Below are 14266 nucleotides of genomic sequence, written 5' to 3' on the forward strand. Positions count from 1 at the left end.
CACCAATACCCACTTCCCATCCCTTCAGATGAAAGTGTGATTTATAAATTCCACAGCCACCAACTTGCATTAAGTACAATAAGGATGTTTCTTTCAGAGACATCCTTAATTTTGTGATAGGCAGATATAGTGGCACCCCCAGATCCCGGCGCCCTAGGCAGCTGCCTAATGGTAGAGCTGGCCCTGCCAATGCTATTAAATGCTTTAAGTAGAATTTTAAACTTGTCAGCATAGTGGTGCCGGCATACTACTGCTGACAGTGACAAGAATGTCACTGTCGTCATAATGACTGATCCTATAATCTTTAATGAACACTGTGGCCTATTAGAACACAGCAATAAATAGTACCTGCACTTGTTCATGTATTCCTGGAAAGATCTTGTCTTTGGGATGCCACTGATTATCTTTTCAGATGGTGTGTCAGTAGCAGTTTCTTTGTCTTTGGCTATGTGCTGTCCATTGTCAGCCTCTGAGATCTGTATCGTTTCACCTAATTCCAGTGTCCCAGTGCTAGAATGTCTTTTCATATGTGCACTGGATTTATAGTGGTCAGAACTGGAAAGAAGAGATGACATAGAATATCGGCGGACAGTCATTGCAGCACCTAAAATAAAATAAGAAAATCCATTTATTAATCAACATCCACACTTTGTATTAATTATGGGGGTCATTCCGAGTTGTTCGCCCGCAAGCTGCTTTTAGCAGCTTTGCACACGCTAAGCCGCCGCCTACTGGGAGTGAATCTTAGCTTATCAAAATTGCGAACGAAAGATTAGCAGAATTGCGAATAGACACTTCTTAGCAGTTTCTGAGTAGCTCCAGACTTACTCGGCATCTGCGATCAGTTCAGTCAGTTTCGTTCCTGGTTTGACTTCACAAACACATCCAGCGTTCGCCCAGACACTCCTCCGTTTCTCCAGCCACTCCCGCGTTTTTCCCAGAAACTGTAGCGTTTTTTCGCACACACCCATAAAACGGCCAGTTTCCGCCCAGAAACACCCACTTCCTGTCAATCACATTACGATCACCAGAACGAAGAAAAAACCTTGTAATGCCGTGAGTAAAATACCTAACTGCATAGCAAATTTACTTGGGGCAGTCGCACTGCGGACATTGCGCATGCGCATTAGCGACTAATCGCACCGTTGCGAGAAAAAAATACAGAGCGAACAACTCGGAATGACCCCCTATGTTCTAAATATTGAGCTATTGTGGGAACCATGGAAAAGCAAGGCAGTGTTGTCCACTACTGATGTGTCCTTATAATCATACACCTAGCTTCAATATACATACAGCGCCAGCAGGGCCCGATTAAGGGTTGACCAACAGAAAAATAAATTATGTGGAGCGCCTGTGTCAGATCTGAACAATTAGATTGTTCTTTTGAATGACAATAATTGAGCCCACGTTCGCTTTACTCCAGGGGCTGTATACTAGAGATGAGCGCCGGAAATTTTTCGGGTTTTGTGTTTTGGTTTTGGGTTCGGTTCCGCGGCCGTGTTTTGGGTTCGACCGCATTTTGGCAAAACCTAACCGAATTTTTTTTGTCGGATTCGGGTGTGTTTTGGATTCGGGTGTTTTTTTCCAAAAAACCTAAAAAACAGCTTAAATCATAGAATTTGGGGGTCATTTTGATCCCAAAGTATTAATAACCTCAAAAACCATCATTTCCACTCATTTTCAGTCTATTCTGAATACCTCACACCTCACAATATTATTTTTAGTCCTAAAATTTGCACCGAGGTCGCTGGATGACTAAGCTAAGAGACCCTAGTGGCCGACACAAACACCTGGCCCATCTAGGAGTGGCACTGCAGTGTCACGCAGGATGTCCCTTCCAAAAAAACCTCCCCAAACAGCACATGACGCAAAGAAAAAAAGAGGCGCAATGAGGTAGCTGTGTGAGTAAGATAAGCGACCCTAGTGGCCGACACAAACACCGGGCCCATCTAGGAGTGGCACTGCAGTGTCACGCAGGATGTCCCTTCCAAAAAACCCTCCCCAAACAGCACATGACGCAAAGAAAAAAAGAGGCGCAATGAGGTAGCTGTGTGAGTAAGATAAGCGACCCTAGTGGCCGACACAAACACCGGGCCCATCTAGGAGTGGCACTGCAGTGTCACGCAGGATGTCCCTTCCAAAAAACCCTCCCCAAACAGCACATGACGCAAAGAAAAAAAGAGGCGCAATGAGGTAGCTGTGTGAGTAAGATAAGCGACCCTAGTGGCCGACACAAACACCGGGCCCATCTAGGAGTGGCACTGCAGTGTCACGCAGGATGTCCCTTCCAAAAAACCCTCCCCAAACAGCACATGACGCAAAGAAAAAAAGAGGCGCAATGAGGTAGCTGTGTGAGTAAGATAAGCGACCCTAGTGGCCGACACAAACACCGGGCCCATCTAGGAGTGGCACTGCAGTGTCACGCAGGATGTCCCTTCCAAAAAACCCTCCCCAAACAGCACATGACGCAAAGAAAAAAAGAGGCGCAATGAGGTAGCTGTGTGAGTAAGATAAGCGACCCTAGTGGCCGGCACAAACACCGGGCCCATCTAGGAGTGGCACTGCAGTGTCACGCAGGATGTCCCTTCCAAAAAACCCTCCCCAAACAGCACATGACGCAAAGAAAAAAAGAGGCGCAATGAGGTAGCTGTGTGAGTAAGATAAACGACCCTAGTGGCCGACACAAACACCGGGCCCATCTAGGAGTGGCACTGCAGTGTCACGCAGGATGTCCCTTCCAAAAAACCCTCCCCAAACAGCACATGATGCAAAGAAAAAAAGAGGCGCAATGAGGTAGCTGTGTGAGTAAGATAAGCGACCCTAGTGGCCGACACAAACACCGGGCCCATCTAGGAGTGGCACTGCAGTGTCACGCAGGATGGCCCTTCCAAAAAACACTCCCCAAACAGCATATGACGCAAAGAAAAATTAAAGAAAAAAGAGGTGCAAGATGGAATTGTCCTTGGGCCCTCCCACCCACCCTTATGTTGTATAAACAGGACATGCACACTTTAACCAACCCATCATTTCAGTGACAGGGTCTGCCACACGACTGTGACTGATATGACCGGTTGGTTTGGACCCCCACCAAAAAAGAAGCAATTAATCTCTCCTTGCACAAACTGGCTCTACAGAGGCAAGATGTCCACCTCATCATCATCCTCCGATATATCACCGTGTACATCCCCCTCCTCACAGATTATCAATTCGTCCCCACTGGAATCCACCATCTCAGCTCCCTGTGTACTTTGTGGAGGCAATTGCTGCTGGTCAATGTCTCCGCGGAGGAATTGATTATAATTCATTTTAATGAACATCATCTTCTCCACATTTTCTGGATGTAACCTCGTACGCCGATTGCTGACAAGGTGAGCGGCGGCACTAAACACTCTTTCGGAGTACACACTTGTGGGAGGGCAACTTAGGTAGAATAAAGCCAGTTTGTGCAAGGGCCTCCAAATTGCCTCTTTTTCCTGCCAGTATAAGTACGGACTGTGTGACGTGCCTACTTGGATGCGGTCACTCATATAATCCTCCACCATTCTTTCAATGTTGAGAGAATCATATGCAGTGACAGTAGACGACATGTCCGTAATCGTTGTCAGGTCCTTCAGTCCGGACCAGATGTCAGCATCAGCAGTCGCTCCAGACCGCCCTGCATCACCGCCAGCGGGTGGGCTCGGAATTCTGAGCCTTTTCCTCGCACCCCCAGTTGCGGGAGAATGTGAAGGAGGAGATGTTGACAGGTCGCGTTCCGCTTGACTTGACAATTTTCTCACCAGCAGGTCTTTCAACCCCAGCAGACTTGTGTCTGCCGGAAAGAGAGATCCAAGGTAGGCTTTAAATCTAGGATCGAGCACGGTGGCCAAAATGTAGTGCTCTGATTTCAACAGATTGACCACCCGTGAATCCTTGTTAAGCGAATTAAGGGCTCCATCCACAAGTCCCACATGCCTAGCGGAATCGCTCCGTGTTAGCTCCTCCTTCAATGTCTCCAGCTTCTTCTGCAAAAGCCTGATGAGGGGAATGACCTGACTCAGGCTGGCAGTGTCTGAACTGACTTCACGTGTGGCAAGTTCAAAGGGCATCAGAACCTTGCACAACGTTGAAATCATTCTCCACTGCGCTTGAGACAGGTGCATTCCACCTCCTATATCGTGCTCAATTGTATAGGCTTGAATGGCCTTTTGCTGCTCCTCCAACCTCTGAAGCATATAGAGGGTTGAATTCCACCTCGTTACCACTTCTTGCTTCAGATGATGGCAGGGCAGGTTCAGTAGTTTTTGGTGGTGCTCCAGTCTTCTGTACGTGGTGCCTGTACGCCGAAAGTGTCCCGCAATTCTTCTGGCCACCGACAGCATCTCTTGCACGCCCCTGTCGTTTTTTAAAAAATTCTGCACCACCAAATTCAAGGTATGTGCAAAACATGGGACGTGCTGGAATTTGCCCATATTTAATGCACACACAATATTGCTGGCGTTGTCCGATGCCACAAATCCACAGGAGAGTCCAATTGGGGTAAGCCATTCCGCGATGATCTTCCTCAGTTGCCGTAAGAGGTTTTCAGCTGTGTGCGTATTCTGGAAACCGGTGATACAAAGCGTAGCCTGCCTAGGAAAGAGTTGGCGTTTGCGAGATGCTGCTACTGGTGCCACCGCTGCTGTTCTTGCGGCGGGAGTCCATACATCTACCCAGTGGGCTGTCACAGTCATATAGTCCTGACCCTGCCCTGCTCCACTTGTCCACATGTCCGTGGTTAAGTGGACATTGGGTACAACTGCATTTTTTAGGACACTGGTGAGTCTTTTTCTGACGTCCGTGTACATTCTCGGTATCGCCTGCCTAGAGAAGTGGAACCTAGATGGTATTTGGTAACGGGGGCACACTGCCTCAATAAATTGTCTAGTTCCCTGTGAACTAACGGCGGATACCGGACGCACGTCTAACACCAACATAGTTGTCAAGGCCTCAGTTATCCGCTTTGCAGCAGGATGACTGCTGTGATATTTCATCTTCCTCGCAAAGGACTGTTGAACAGTCAATTGCTTACTGGAAGTAGTACAAGTGGGCTTACGACTTCCCCTCTGGGATGACCATCGACTCCCAGCAGCAACAACAGCAGCGCCAGCAGCAGTAGGCGTTACACGCAAGGATGCATCGGAGGAATCCCAGGCAGGAGAGGAATCATCAGAATTGCCAGTGACATGGCCTGCAGGACTATTGGCATTCCTGGGGAAGGAGGAAATTGACACTGAGGGAATTGGTGGGGTGGTTTGCGTGAGCTTGGTTACAAGAGGAAGGGATTTACTGGTCAGTGGACTGCTTTCGCTGTCGCCCAAAGTTTTTGAACTTGTCACTGACTTATTATGAATGCGCTGCAGGTGACGTATAAGGGAGGATGTTCCAAGGTGGTTAACATCCTTACCCCTACTTATTACAGCTTGACAAAGGCAACACACGGCTTGACACCTGTTGTCCGCATTTCTGCTGAAATACTTCCACACCGAAGAGCTGATTTTTTTGGTATTTTCACCAGGCATGTCAACGGCCATATTCCTCCCACGGACAACAGGTGTCTCCCCGGGTGCCTGACTTAAACAAACCACCTCACCATCAGAATCCTCCTGGTCAATTTCCTCCCCAGCGCCAGCAACACCCATATCCTCCTCATCCTGGTGTACTTCAACACTGACATCTTCAATCTGACTATCAGGAACTGGACTGCGGGTGCTCCTTCCAGCACTTGCAGGGGGCGTGCAAATGGTGGAAGGCGCATGCTCTTCACGTCCAGTGTTGGGAAGGTCAGGCATCGCAACCGACACAATTGGACTCTCCTTGTGGATTTGGGATTTCGAAGAACGCACAGTTCTTTGCGGTGCTACTGCTTTTGCCAGCTTGAGTCTTTTCATTTTTCTAGCGAGAGGCTGAGTGCTTCCATCCTCATGTGAAGCTGAACCACTAGCCATGAACATAGGCCAGGGCCTTAGCCGTTCCTTGCCACTCCGTGTGGTAAATGGCATATTGGCAAGTTTACGCTTCTCCTCCGACAATTTTATTTTAGGTTTTGGAGTCCTTTTTTTACTGATATTTGGTGTTTTGGATTTGACATGCTCTGTACTATGACATTGGGCATCGGCCTTGGCAGACGACGTTGCTGGCATTTCATCGTCTCGGCCATGACTAGTGGCAGCAGCTTCAGCACGAGGTGGAAGTGGATCTTGATCTTTCCCTAATTTTGGAACCTCAACATTTTTGTTCTCCATATTTTAATAGGCACAACTAAAAGGCACCTCAGGTAAACAATGGAGATGGATGGATACTAGTATACAATTATGGATGGACTGCCGAGTGCCGACACAGAGGTAGCTACAGCCGTGGACTACCGTACTGTGTCTGCTGCTAATATAGACTGGATGATAATGAGATGTAGTATGTATAAAGAAGAAAGGAAAAAAAACCACGGGTAGGTGGTATACAATTATGGATGGACTGCCGAGTGCCTACACAGAGGTAGCTACAGCCGTGGACTACCGTACTGTGTCTGCTGCTAATATAGACTGGTTGATAATGAGATGTAGTATGTATAAAGAAGAAAGAAAAAAAAAACCACGGGTAGGTGGTATACAATTATGGATGAACTGCCGAGTGCCGACACAGAGGTAGCTACAGCCGTGGACTACCGTACTGTGTCTGCTGCTAATATAGACTGGTTGATAATGAGATGTAGTATGTATAAAGAAGAAAGAAAAAAAAAACCACGGGTAGGTGGTATACAATTATGGATGAACTGCCGAGTGCCGACACAGAGGTAGCTACAGCCGTGGACTACCGTACTGTGTCTGCTGCTAATATAGACTGGTTGATAATGAGATGTAGTATGTATAAAGAAGAAAGAAAAAAAAAACCACGGGTAGGTGGTATACAATTATGGATGGACTGCCGAGTGCCGACACAGAGGTAGCTACAGCCGTGGACTACCGTACTGTGTCTGCTGCTAATATAGACTGGATGATAATGAGATGTAGTATGTATAAAGAAGAAAGAAAAAAAAACCACGGGTAGGTGGTATACAATTATGGATGGACTGCCGAGTGCCGACACAGAGGTAGCTACAGCCGTGGACTACCGTACTGTGTCTGCTGTTAATATAGACTGGATGATAATGAGATGTAGTATGTATAAAGAAGAAAGAAAAAAAAACCACGGGTAGGTGGTATACAATTATGGATGGACTGCCGAGTGCCGACACAGAGGTAGCTACAGCCGTGGACTACCGTACTGTGTCTGCTGCTAATATAGACTGGATGATAATGAGATGTAGTATGTATAAAGAAGAAAGAAAAAAAAACCACGGGTAGGTGGTATACAATTATGGATGGACTGCCGAGTGCCGACACAGAGGTAGCTACAGCCGTGGACTACCGTACTGTGTCTGCTGCTAATATAGACTGGTTGATAATGAGATGTAGTATGTATAAAGAAGAAAGAAAAAAAAAACCACGGGTAGGTGGTATACAATTATGGATGGACTGCCGAGTGCCGACACAGAGGTAGCTACAGCCGTGGACTACCGTACTGTGTCTGCTGCTAATATAGACTGGATGATAATGAGATGTAGTATGTATAAAGAAGAAAGAAAAAAAAACCACGGGTAGGTGGTGGTATACAATTATGGATGGACTGCCGAGTGCCGACACAGAGATAGCTACAGCCGTGGACTACCGTACTGTACTGTGTCTGCTGCTAATATAGACTGGATGATAATGAGATGTAGTATGTATAAAGAAGAAAGAAAAAAAAAACCACGGGTAGGTGGTATACAATTATGGATGGACTGCCGAGTGCCGACACAGAGGTAGCTACAGCCGTGAACTACCGTACTGTGTCTGCTGCTAGTATAGACTGGATGATAAATAATGATATAAAAAATATATATATATCACTACTGCAGCCGGACAGGTATATATTATATAATGACGGACCTGCTGGACACTGTCTGTCAGCAGAATGAGTTTTTTATAGAATAAAAAAACACCACACAAGTCACACGACGAGTGTTTAACTTTTTCAGGCAGACAATCACAATATACTGGTGGTCAGTGTGGTCAGGTCACTGGTCAGTCACACTGGCAGTGGCACTCTGGCAGCAAAAGTGTGCACTGTTTAATATGTACTCCTGGCTCCTGCTATAACCTATAACTGCTCCCCAGTCTCCCCCACAATTAAGCTGTGTGAGCACAGTCAGATATTATACATAGATGATGCAGCACACTGGGCTGAGCACAGATATGGTATGTGACTGAGTCACTGTGTATCGTTTTTTTCAGGCAGAGAACGGATTATATTAAATAATAATAAAACTGCACTGGTGGTCTCACTGGTCTGTCACTAGTATAACTAACTAACTACTATCAGCAAAATTCTGCACTCTCTGAGTACTCCTCCTAAGCTCCAGTAAATGAAGTGTCTCACTCTCACTCTCCTATCTATTTCTAAACGGAGAGGACGCCAGCCACGTCCTCTCCCTATCAATCTCAATGCACGTGTGAAAATGGCGGCGACGCGCGGCTCCTTATATAGAATCCGAGTCTCGCGATAGAATCCGAGCCTCGCGAGAATCCGACAGCGTGATGATGACGTTCGGGCGCGCTCGGGTTAACCGAGCAAGGCGGGAAGATCCGAGTCGCTCGGACCCGTGTAAAAAAACATGAAGTTCGGGCGGGTTCGGATTCAGAGGAACCGAACCCGCTCATCTCTACTGTATACACCCCTAGGACTGGAAATAAATATACAACAAAAGAAGAAAGAGACAAGCGCTCATGGGTTCATATTATGTCAATAAACATGTTCAGAGCCGGTAATTGTATTCAAAATTTATTGATACTAAAAATAACATCAAAATTGTTGTATCTTAAAATAATAAATTGCACTTTATATAATAAATATTTAGTTGCTGGCCAGCAGTTTCTTTAAGGCAATTGTAAAAATTCAGCTGTCCTCTATGAGGAGTCTTGAACTTCAGAAGCTGCACTGTTACAATGTAAGCGTTTGAAACTTAGTATCAGTCAGTGAAGTAACTGTTGCACGTGAGGAGTAAAGAGATGTGATGGCTGTTAATATTGAAATGTCCAATTACCTCCTTTCAAGATACAGCGGTGTGGTCCTGCCCCCGGTGCCGAGCGTCCTCGGCAGATAGAAAGTTTGTCCACGGGGGTTGCCTTGAATTTTCACCGTCTGTAGGAGCAAGTTATTCCGCAGGAGGAAAGATGGAGACGGACCTTTTATGCTGGTGCTGAATCCGTCACAGGATGTCACGGCTCATAGCGGGATGGACAGATGGCAAAGTCCTGATGTTACTCCCGCTCTGTTAAGCCGTACACCTCCGTATACCTCCGTGCTTGCCAAGAGCACTGCTGCAGCTGCGAACGAAGTGGGTGGAGCCTGACGCGTTTCGTCACGGAAGCACGTGACTTTTCACATAAAAGGTCCGTCTCCATCTTTCCTCCTGCGGAATAACTTGCTCCTACAGACGGTGAAAATTCAAGGCAACCCCCGTGGACAAACTTTCTATCTGCCGAGGACGCTCGGCACCGGGGGCAGGACCACACCGCTGTATCTTGAAAGGAGGTAATTGGACATTTCAATATTAACAGCCATCACATCTCTTTACTCCTCACGTGCAACAGTTACTTCACTGACTGATACTAAGTTTCAAACGCTTACATTGTAACAGTGCAGCTTCTGAAGTTCAAGACTCCTCATAGAGGACAGCTGAATTTTTACAATTGCCTTAAAGAAACTGCTGGCCAGCAACTAAATATTTATTATATAAAGTGCAATTTATTATTTTAAGATACAACAAGTTTGATGTTATTTTTAGTATCAATAAATTTTGAATACAATTACCGGCTCTGAACATGTTAACATGTTTATTGACATAATATGAACCCATGAGCGCTTGTCTCTTTCTTCTTTTGTTGTATATTTATCCCGATTAAGGGTTCCAGCCGCCCTAGGCTAATACAGAAGTGGGCGCCCCGCGCCTCCCCCCTCATTTTTTTGCTTAGATTTTTTTCTCTCATATACAGATATAGGGGGTAATTCCAAGTTGATCGCAGCAGGATTTTTGATAGCAATTGGGCAAAACCATGTGCACTGCAGGTGGGGACAGATATAACATGTGCAGAAAGAGTTAGATTTGGGTAGGTTATTTTGTTTCTGTGCAGGGTAAATACTGGCTGCTTTATTTTTACACTGCAAATTAGATTGCAGATTGAACACACCCCACCCAAATCTAACTCTCTCTGCACATGTTATATCTGCCTCCCCTGCAGTGCACATGGTTTTGCCCAATTGCTAACAAAAATCCTGCTGCGATTAACTTGGAATTACCCCCATAACCCTCATAGATTAAAGGGGTACTTCTGAGTGTGGAATTTAACTTAACACCTTGTTGTACACGTATTTCCAAAGACAAAAAAGTGTACATGAAAAATGTTTTTGGTCAATTCTTGTGGATATTAGGTACTTGGCAAACATGAAACCATACACCTCTGACTAAAAAAAGACACACACAATCACACACATGCATACAGCCACATACACACATATTTTCAGATACACACAGACACATGTACACATCAAAGACTTTTGAATCATAAGTATCTGTACCATTCAAGTTTTTACCGTGCATGATATAATTTCTTATTACATGTACACATACATATAGACACACACACACACACACACACACACACACACACACACACACACACACACACATACTTATTATAAGTACACAGACATAGACACACACATGTATACACATGCATGTATACAGACACACACTAGATACTACACAAGCTACCTGGTGGTCTTCTATGTTAACGGGTTTGAGGGCGCTGGGAATGGCAGGGGATCCAGATGGTGTTTGCAACCCAGGAGTAGCAGCATGTTAAGTATTTAGCCACACACAGAGCCATCTTTGCTCCGCGTGTCCTCTGCTGCCCACCCTGAGCTCCATAACCACTTTGCCTGACGGCTGTGTGTAAGGGGAGGCGGCACCAACCATGCCCCGCCCTCCCTATCTGTCTATGGCAGGCCCGACCAACCTGCGGACGTCGGACAACAGTGAAGAGGAGGAAGGGGCAGTTTGACGCAGCAGGGTTGCCAAAGGTTTGTAAACCGAGTCCCTTGATGCGTATAGCGCATTTTTGCGATCACTGTGTACGGCGTTGGTGCGTGACGTCACAACGCACGTGCCGTCCGTACTCGCCGTGTCCCCCCAGGATCCAGCGCTCCAGGCTGCAGCCTGATCAGGCCCTGGGCGTGAGACGCCCTTTGTGACTGAGTCGCACCAAACGTAGTGATATTTTCTTTAATCATACAAGCAGCAAACCTCAACCACACAAGATTTTGTTTTGAAAGTTGCAGATGCAACACAACGGAACTTGACATTAGAAAAAGCGACGTCTGCTACATCGTTGCACTTTGTATACAGATTCAGACTCATTCGCACACAGTTATTCAAGTGTCGTACATCAAACTGATCACTGCAATCTAGCAAAGTCGTTTTGTACAGATGTTTTATTTGTGCAAATAAGATCTACATTTGGAAGGAGAAAGATGCTTGGCACAGCTGGGTTGCATGGGATCGGACATGCCCAGAGGGGCTGTTTGGCATGGTTGAATGTATGAGACACATCTGTACCTACAACACTTATGTCTCAGGTGCATTTTTGTTATCACTATTAAGCCATTTTTTTTATTATTCTCTAAATGGTTATGTTACAGTGTTATTCATTGGCAGATACAGTACTCATGTATACACCTACAGAAGATGCATTTAATGTGTTGGTAAGACGAAAGGTCAATAGTAAAGGGAGTTGTTACCATTTTTGACCTACTGTGACAGACTTTAGCTTGGTAGGGAATGTGTATAACTGTTTGAACGATTGTTAAGATTAAAGAGCAGATTTCACAACAAGTGATATTGTGGCACCCCAAAACTGTGTGTGTGCCCCTTTAAAAGCCCTTTGCTGTAGCTCTGCAGCAGGAGAAATGCTGGTCCTGGAGGAGTTAACTGAGCCCTGGATCCGGTCACATGGCCTGAAGAGAGGGAGCTGATTGGAAGGAGGTTGCTGGGAGAAGAGTGGAATGCTGGGTAGAAGTCTGGAAAGCGTGGTGAGTGCTGGCTGAAGGAGGAACGCAGAGCAGAGCGGAAGCTGTATACCGCAGAGAGCTAGTGAGAGAGCAGCAGTGTCGCCTGGAGAGTGGGTGTTTAGATGCCACAGCCGGAAAACCAGACACCGCCAGGCCTGGTAATAGGTGCGGACGCCGTGGACATCTTGAAAAGGAGAGTGAGGAGTCAATACAGTGAGAACAGACAGCTCAAAATACCGTTCCATTCGTCTCAGTGAGTACTGTTTGCTGACAGCCAGCCACAGATCAGTGTACTGCGCAGCCTCCACAACCTGTGTTTCACGCTAAACAGTGATGGAGAAGGGTGCAGTCAGCAGCGCCATTTTGTATCAGCTAAGACCACGTAACAGAAGGGATAAAACCAAGACTGAGTTTATGTCAAGTTCAAGGGAAGTGTTTGTAGTTCTGATGCAAGGAAAAGAAACATATCTGTGTTAAAGGACTGAGTTTGTGCAATGCAAATAGATAATCACTGCTGAAGGACTGAGCTAATTATACAAGAGTTAATTCAACCCTGCAATTACAGGAGACTGAGTTTGTTTCATACCCAAAGCCCCTTCTTCTGATATAAGTGCCGTTGATAGTAGACATTTGCCATTCCTTCGTTAGTTATATCCTCTTTGAGATAAAGAACTGTGCATCATTGACATTTTTGCCTCAGGATCCTCCCCTTAGTAACTGTGTGCCCACATACTGTGGTACTGCAAGTTATAACTAGAGCTCCAATGATGTTGCCTTGGCTAGCCAAAGTAGCAAAAATTGCCGAAACGTATTGTCCTTATTCTCTTTGTGATCACATTGTAGAATGTAATGCACAGTGTCTGTTTTGTTTTTATTGATTAAAATGATTTTGTTAATTTTTGTGATTTGAATTGCTTCGCATCTTGATTCTTCTTTGTGATTCTAATTACTTGTCTTTTGCAAATTGGATGACTTTTTGTGGTAGAGAAATTTGCAGAATCCTATTTTCTTATTTTCTTATATGAAAGTCTTCTTTTTGTGATAAATCGCCCAAGTAACTTTCTTAAATCCATCATTCATCCTAAATCCAGAGTTCATTGCAGATCATTAAAAACGTTTCCTGTTGGAATTGCCGACTCACTTCTGATTTATATCAATCTGTCCTACCTCTCTGAGCACTGTACTATGAGACAAGGACGGGGAAAGGTCAGTCACATAGCCAACCAACACCTGTGATACCTATATGAACCACATAGACATACCATACCAATCTCGGGGTTGTTACACTATTCCTGTTTATGAAAAATTACAGGACCTGTTTGGCTAGGCAACCATTTATCATTTGTAACGAGTGATAACAAGAATATCACTTGTTGTTAAATCTGCCCCTAAGTGTCATAGGTTGTAAATTAATAATCCCTTTACCTCTTTGTCTGTTTGAAATAAACATTTGAAAAGGCATGTGTAAGTTAATTCTAACCTAAAATGTCTGTTTGCCCGTATGTTGCATTAAAGGGCCCCATTTATTAACGAGACACAACTCCCAACTCATTTAGCACTCACTACATGTCCTACTTTCAATATTAAACAAACAGCAGTAAACTAAGTTTACCGCTGCTTGCCTCTGTACTGCTCTCAACATCAATAGATGGCGAGATCGGTACGATCCCCATTGCCGGCAATAGGGACCAAAGCACAGCTTTTCCGGCTTCAGCAAAGGCTTCAGGGTATTACTAGGTCCCCGTCTGTGTGAAACTGTCATGCGCATGCTGAGACTGGCCATCACGCATGCACATGACACAGACGGGCCCGGCGACAGGGGGGTATAAAAAAGGACACATGTACCAGGCCCCAAGCTTCTGAGGGGCAACAGCACAATTTACTTTTCCCCAACCATCTTGCAAAAAAATAACAACATGCCAGCCGGCCTGCTTGGCCTGCACTGCGGAGACTGCTTAACTTTACAAGTGAGCAGCAATGCCGCGGTGGCAGCACCACAGGGGCAGATGGCACAGAGTGCTGCATTTATGCTGTGCTTTTTTCTATATACTGTATAGTAAGTGCGGCCATGGCTCCGGTGTTTAAAGGCCGCCCTGAATAAAAC

At 45.6% G+C, this 14266-nt stretch overlaps 1 protein-coding gene across 1 annotated transcript in view; it reads right to left on the reverse strand.

Annotated features, from left to right (window-relative positions):
* The window catches only part of CCDC195 (coiled-coil domain containing 195), a 75243-nt gene that overhangs the window by 35706 nt on the left and 25271 nt on the right, over positions 1–14266 (reverse strand). Inside the window, exon 2 of the mRNA XM_063919575.1 lies at positions 349–604. Coding sequence (XP_063775645.1) covers positions 349–604 — 256 coding nt within the window. The remainder of the gene's footprint in view (positions 1–348; positions 605–14266) is intronic.

The sequence above is a fragment of the Pseudophryne corroboree genome, chromosome 4, assembly GCF_028390025.1.
Source record: "Pseudophryne corroboree isolate aPseCor3 chromosome 4, aPseCor3.hap2, whole genome shotgun sequence".
Taxonomy (NCBI): domain Eukaryota; kingdom Metazoa; phylum Chordata; class Amphibia; order Anura; family Myobatrachidae; genus Pseudophryne; species Pseudophryne corroboree.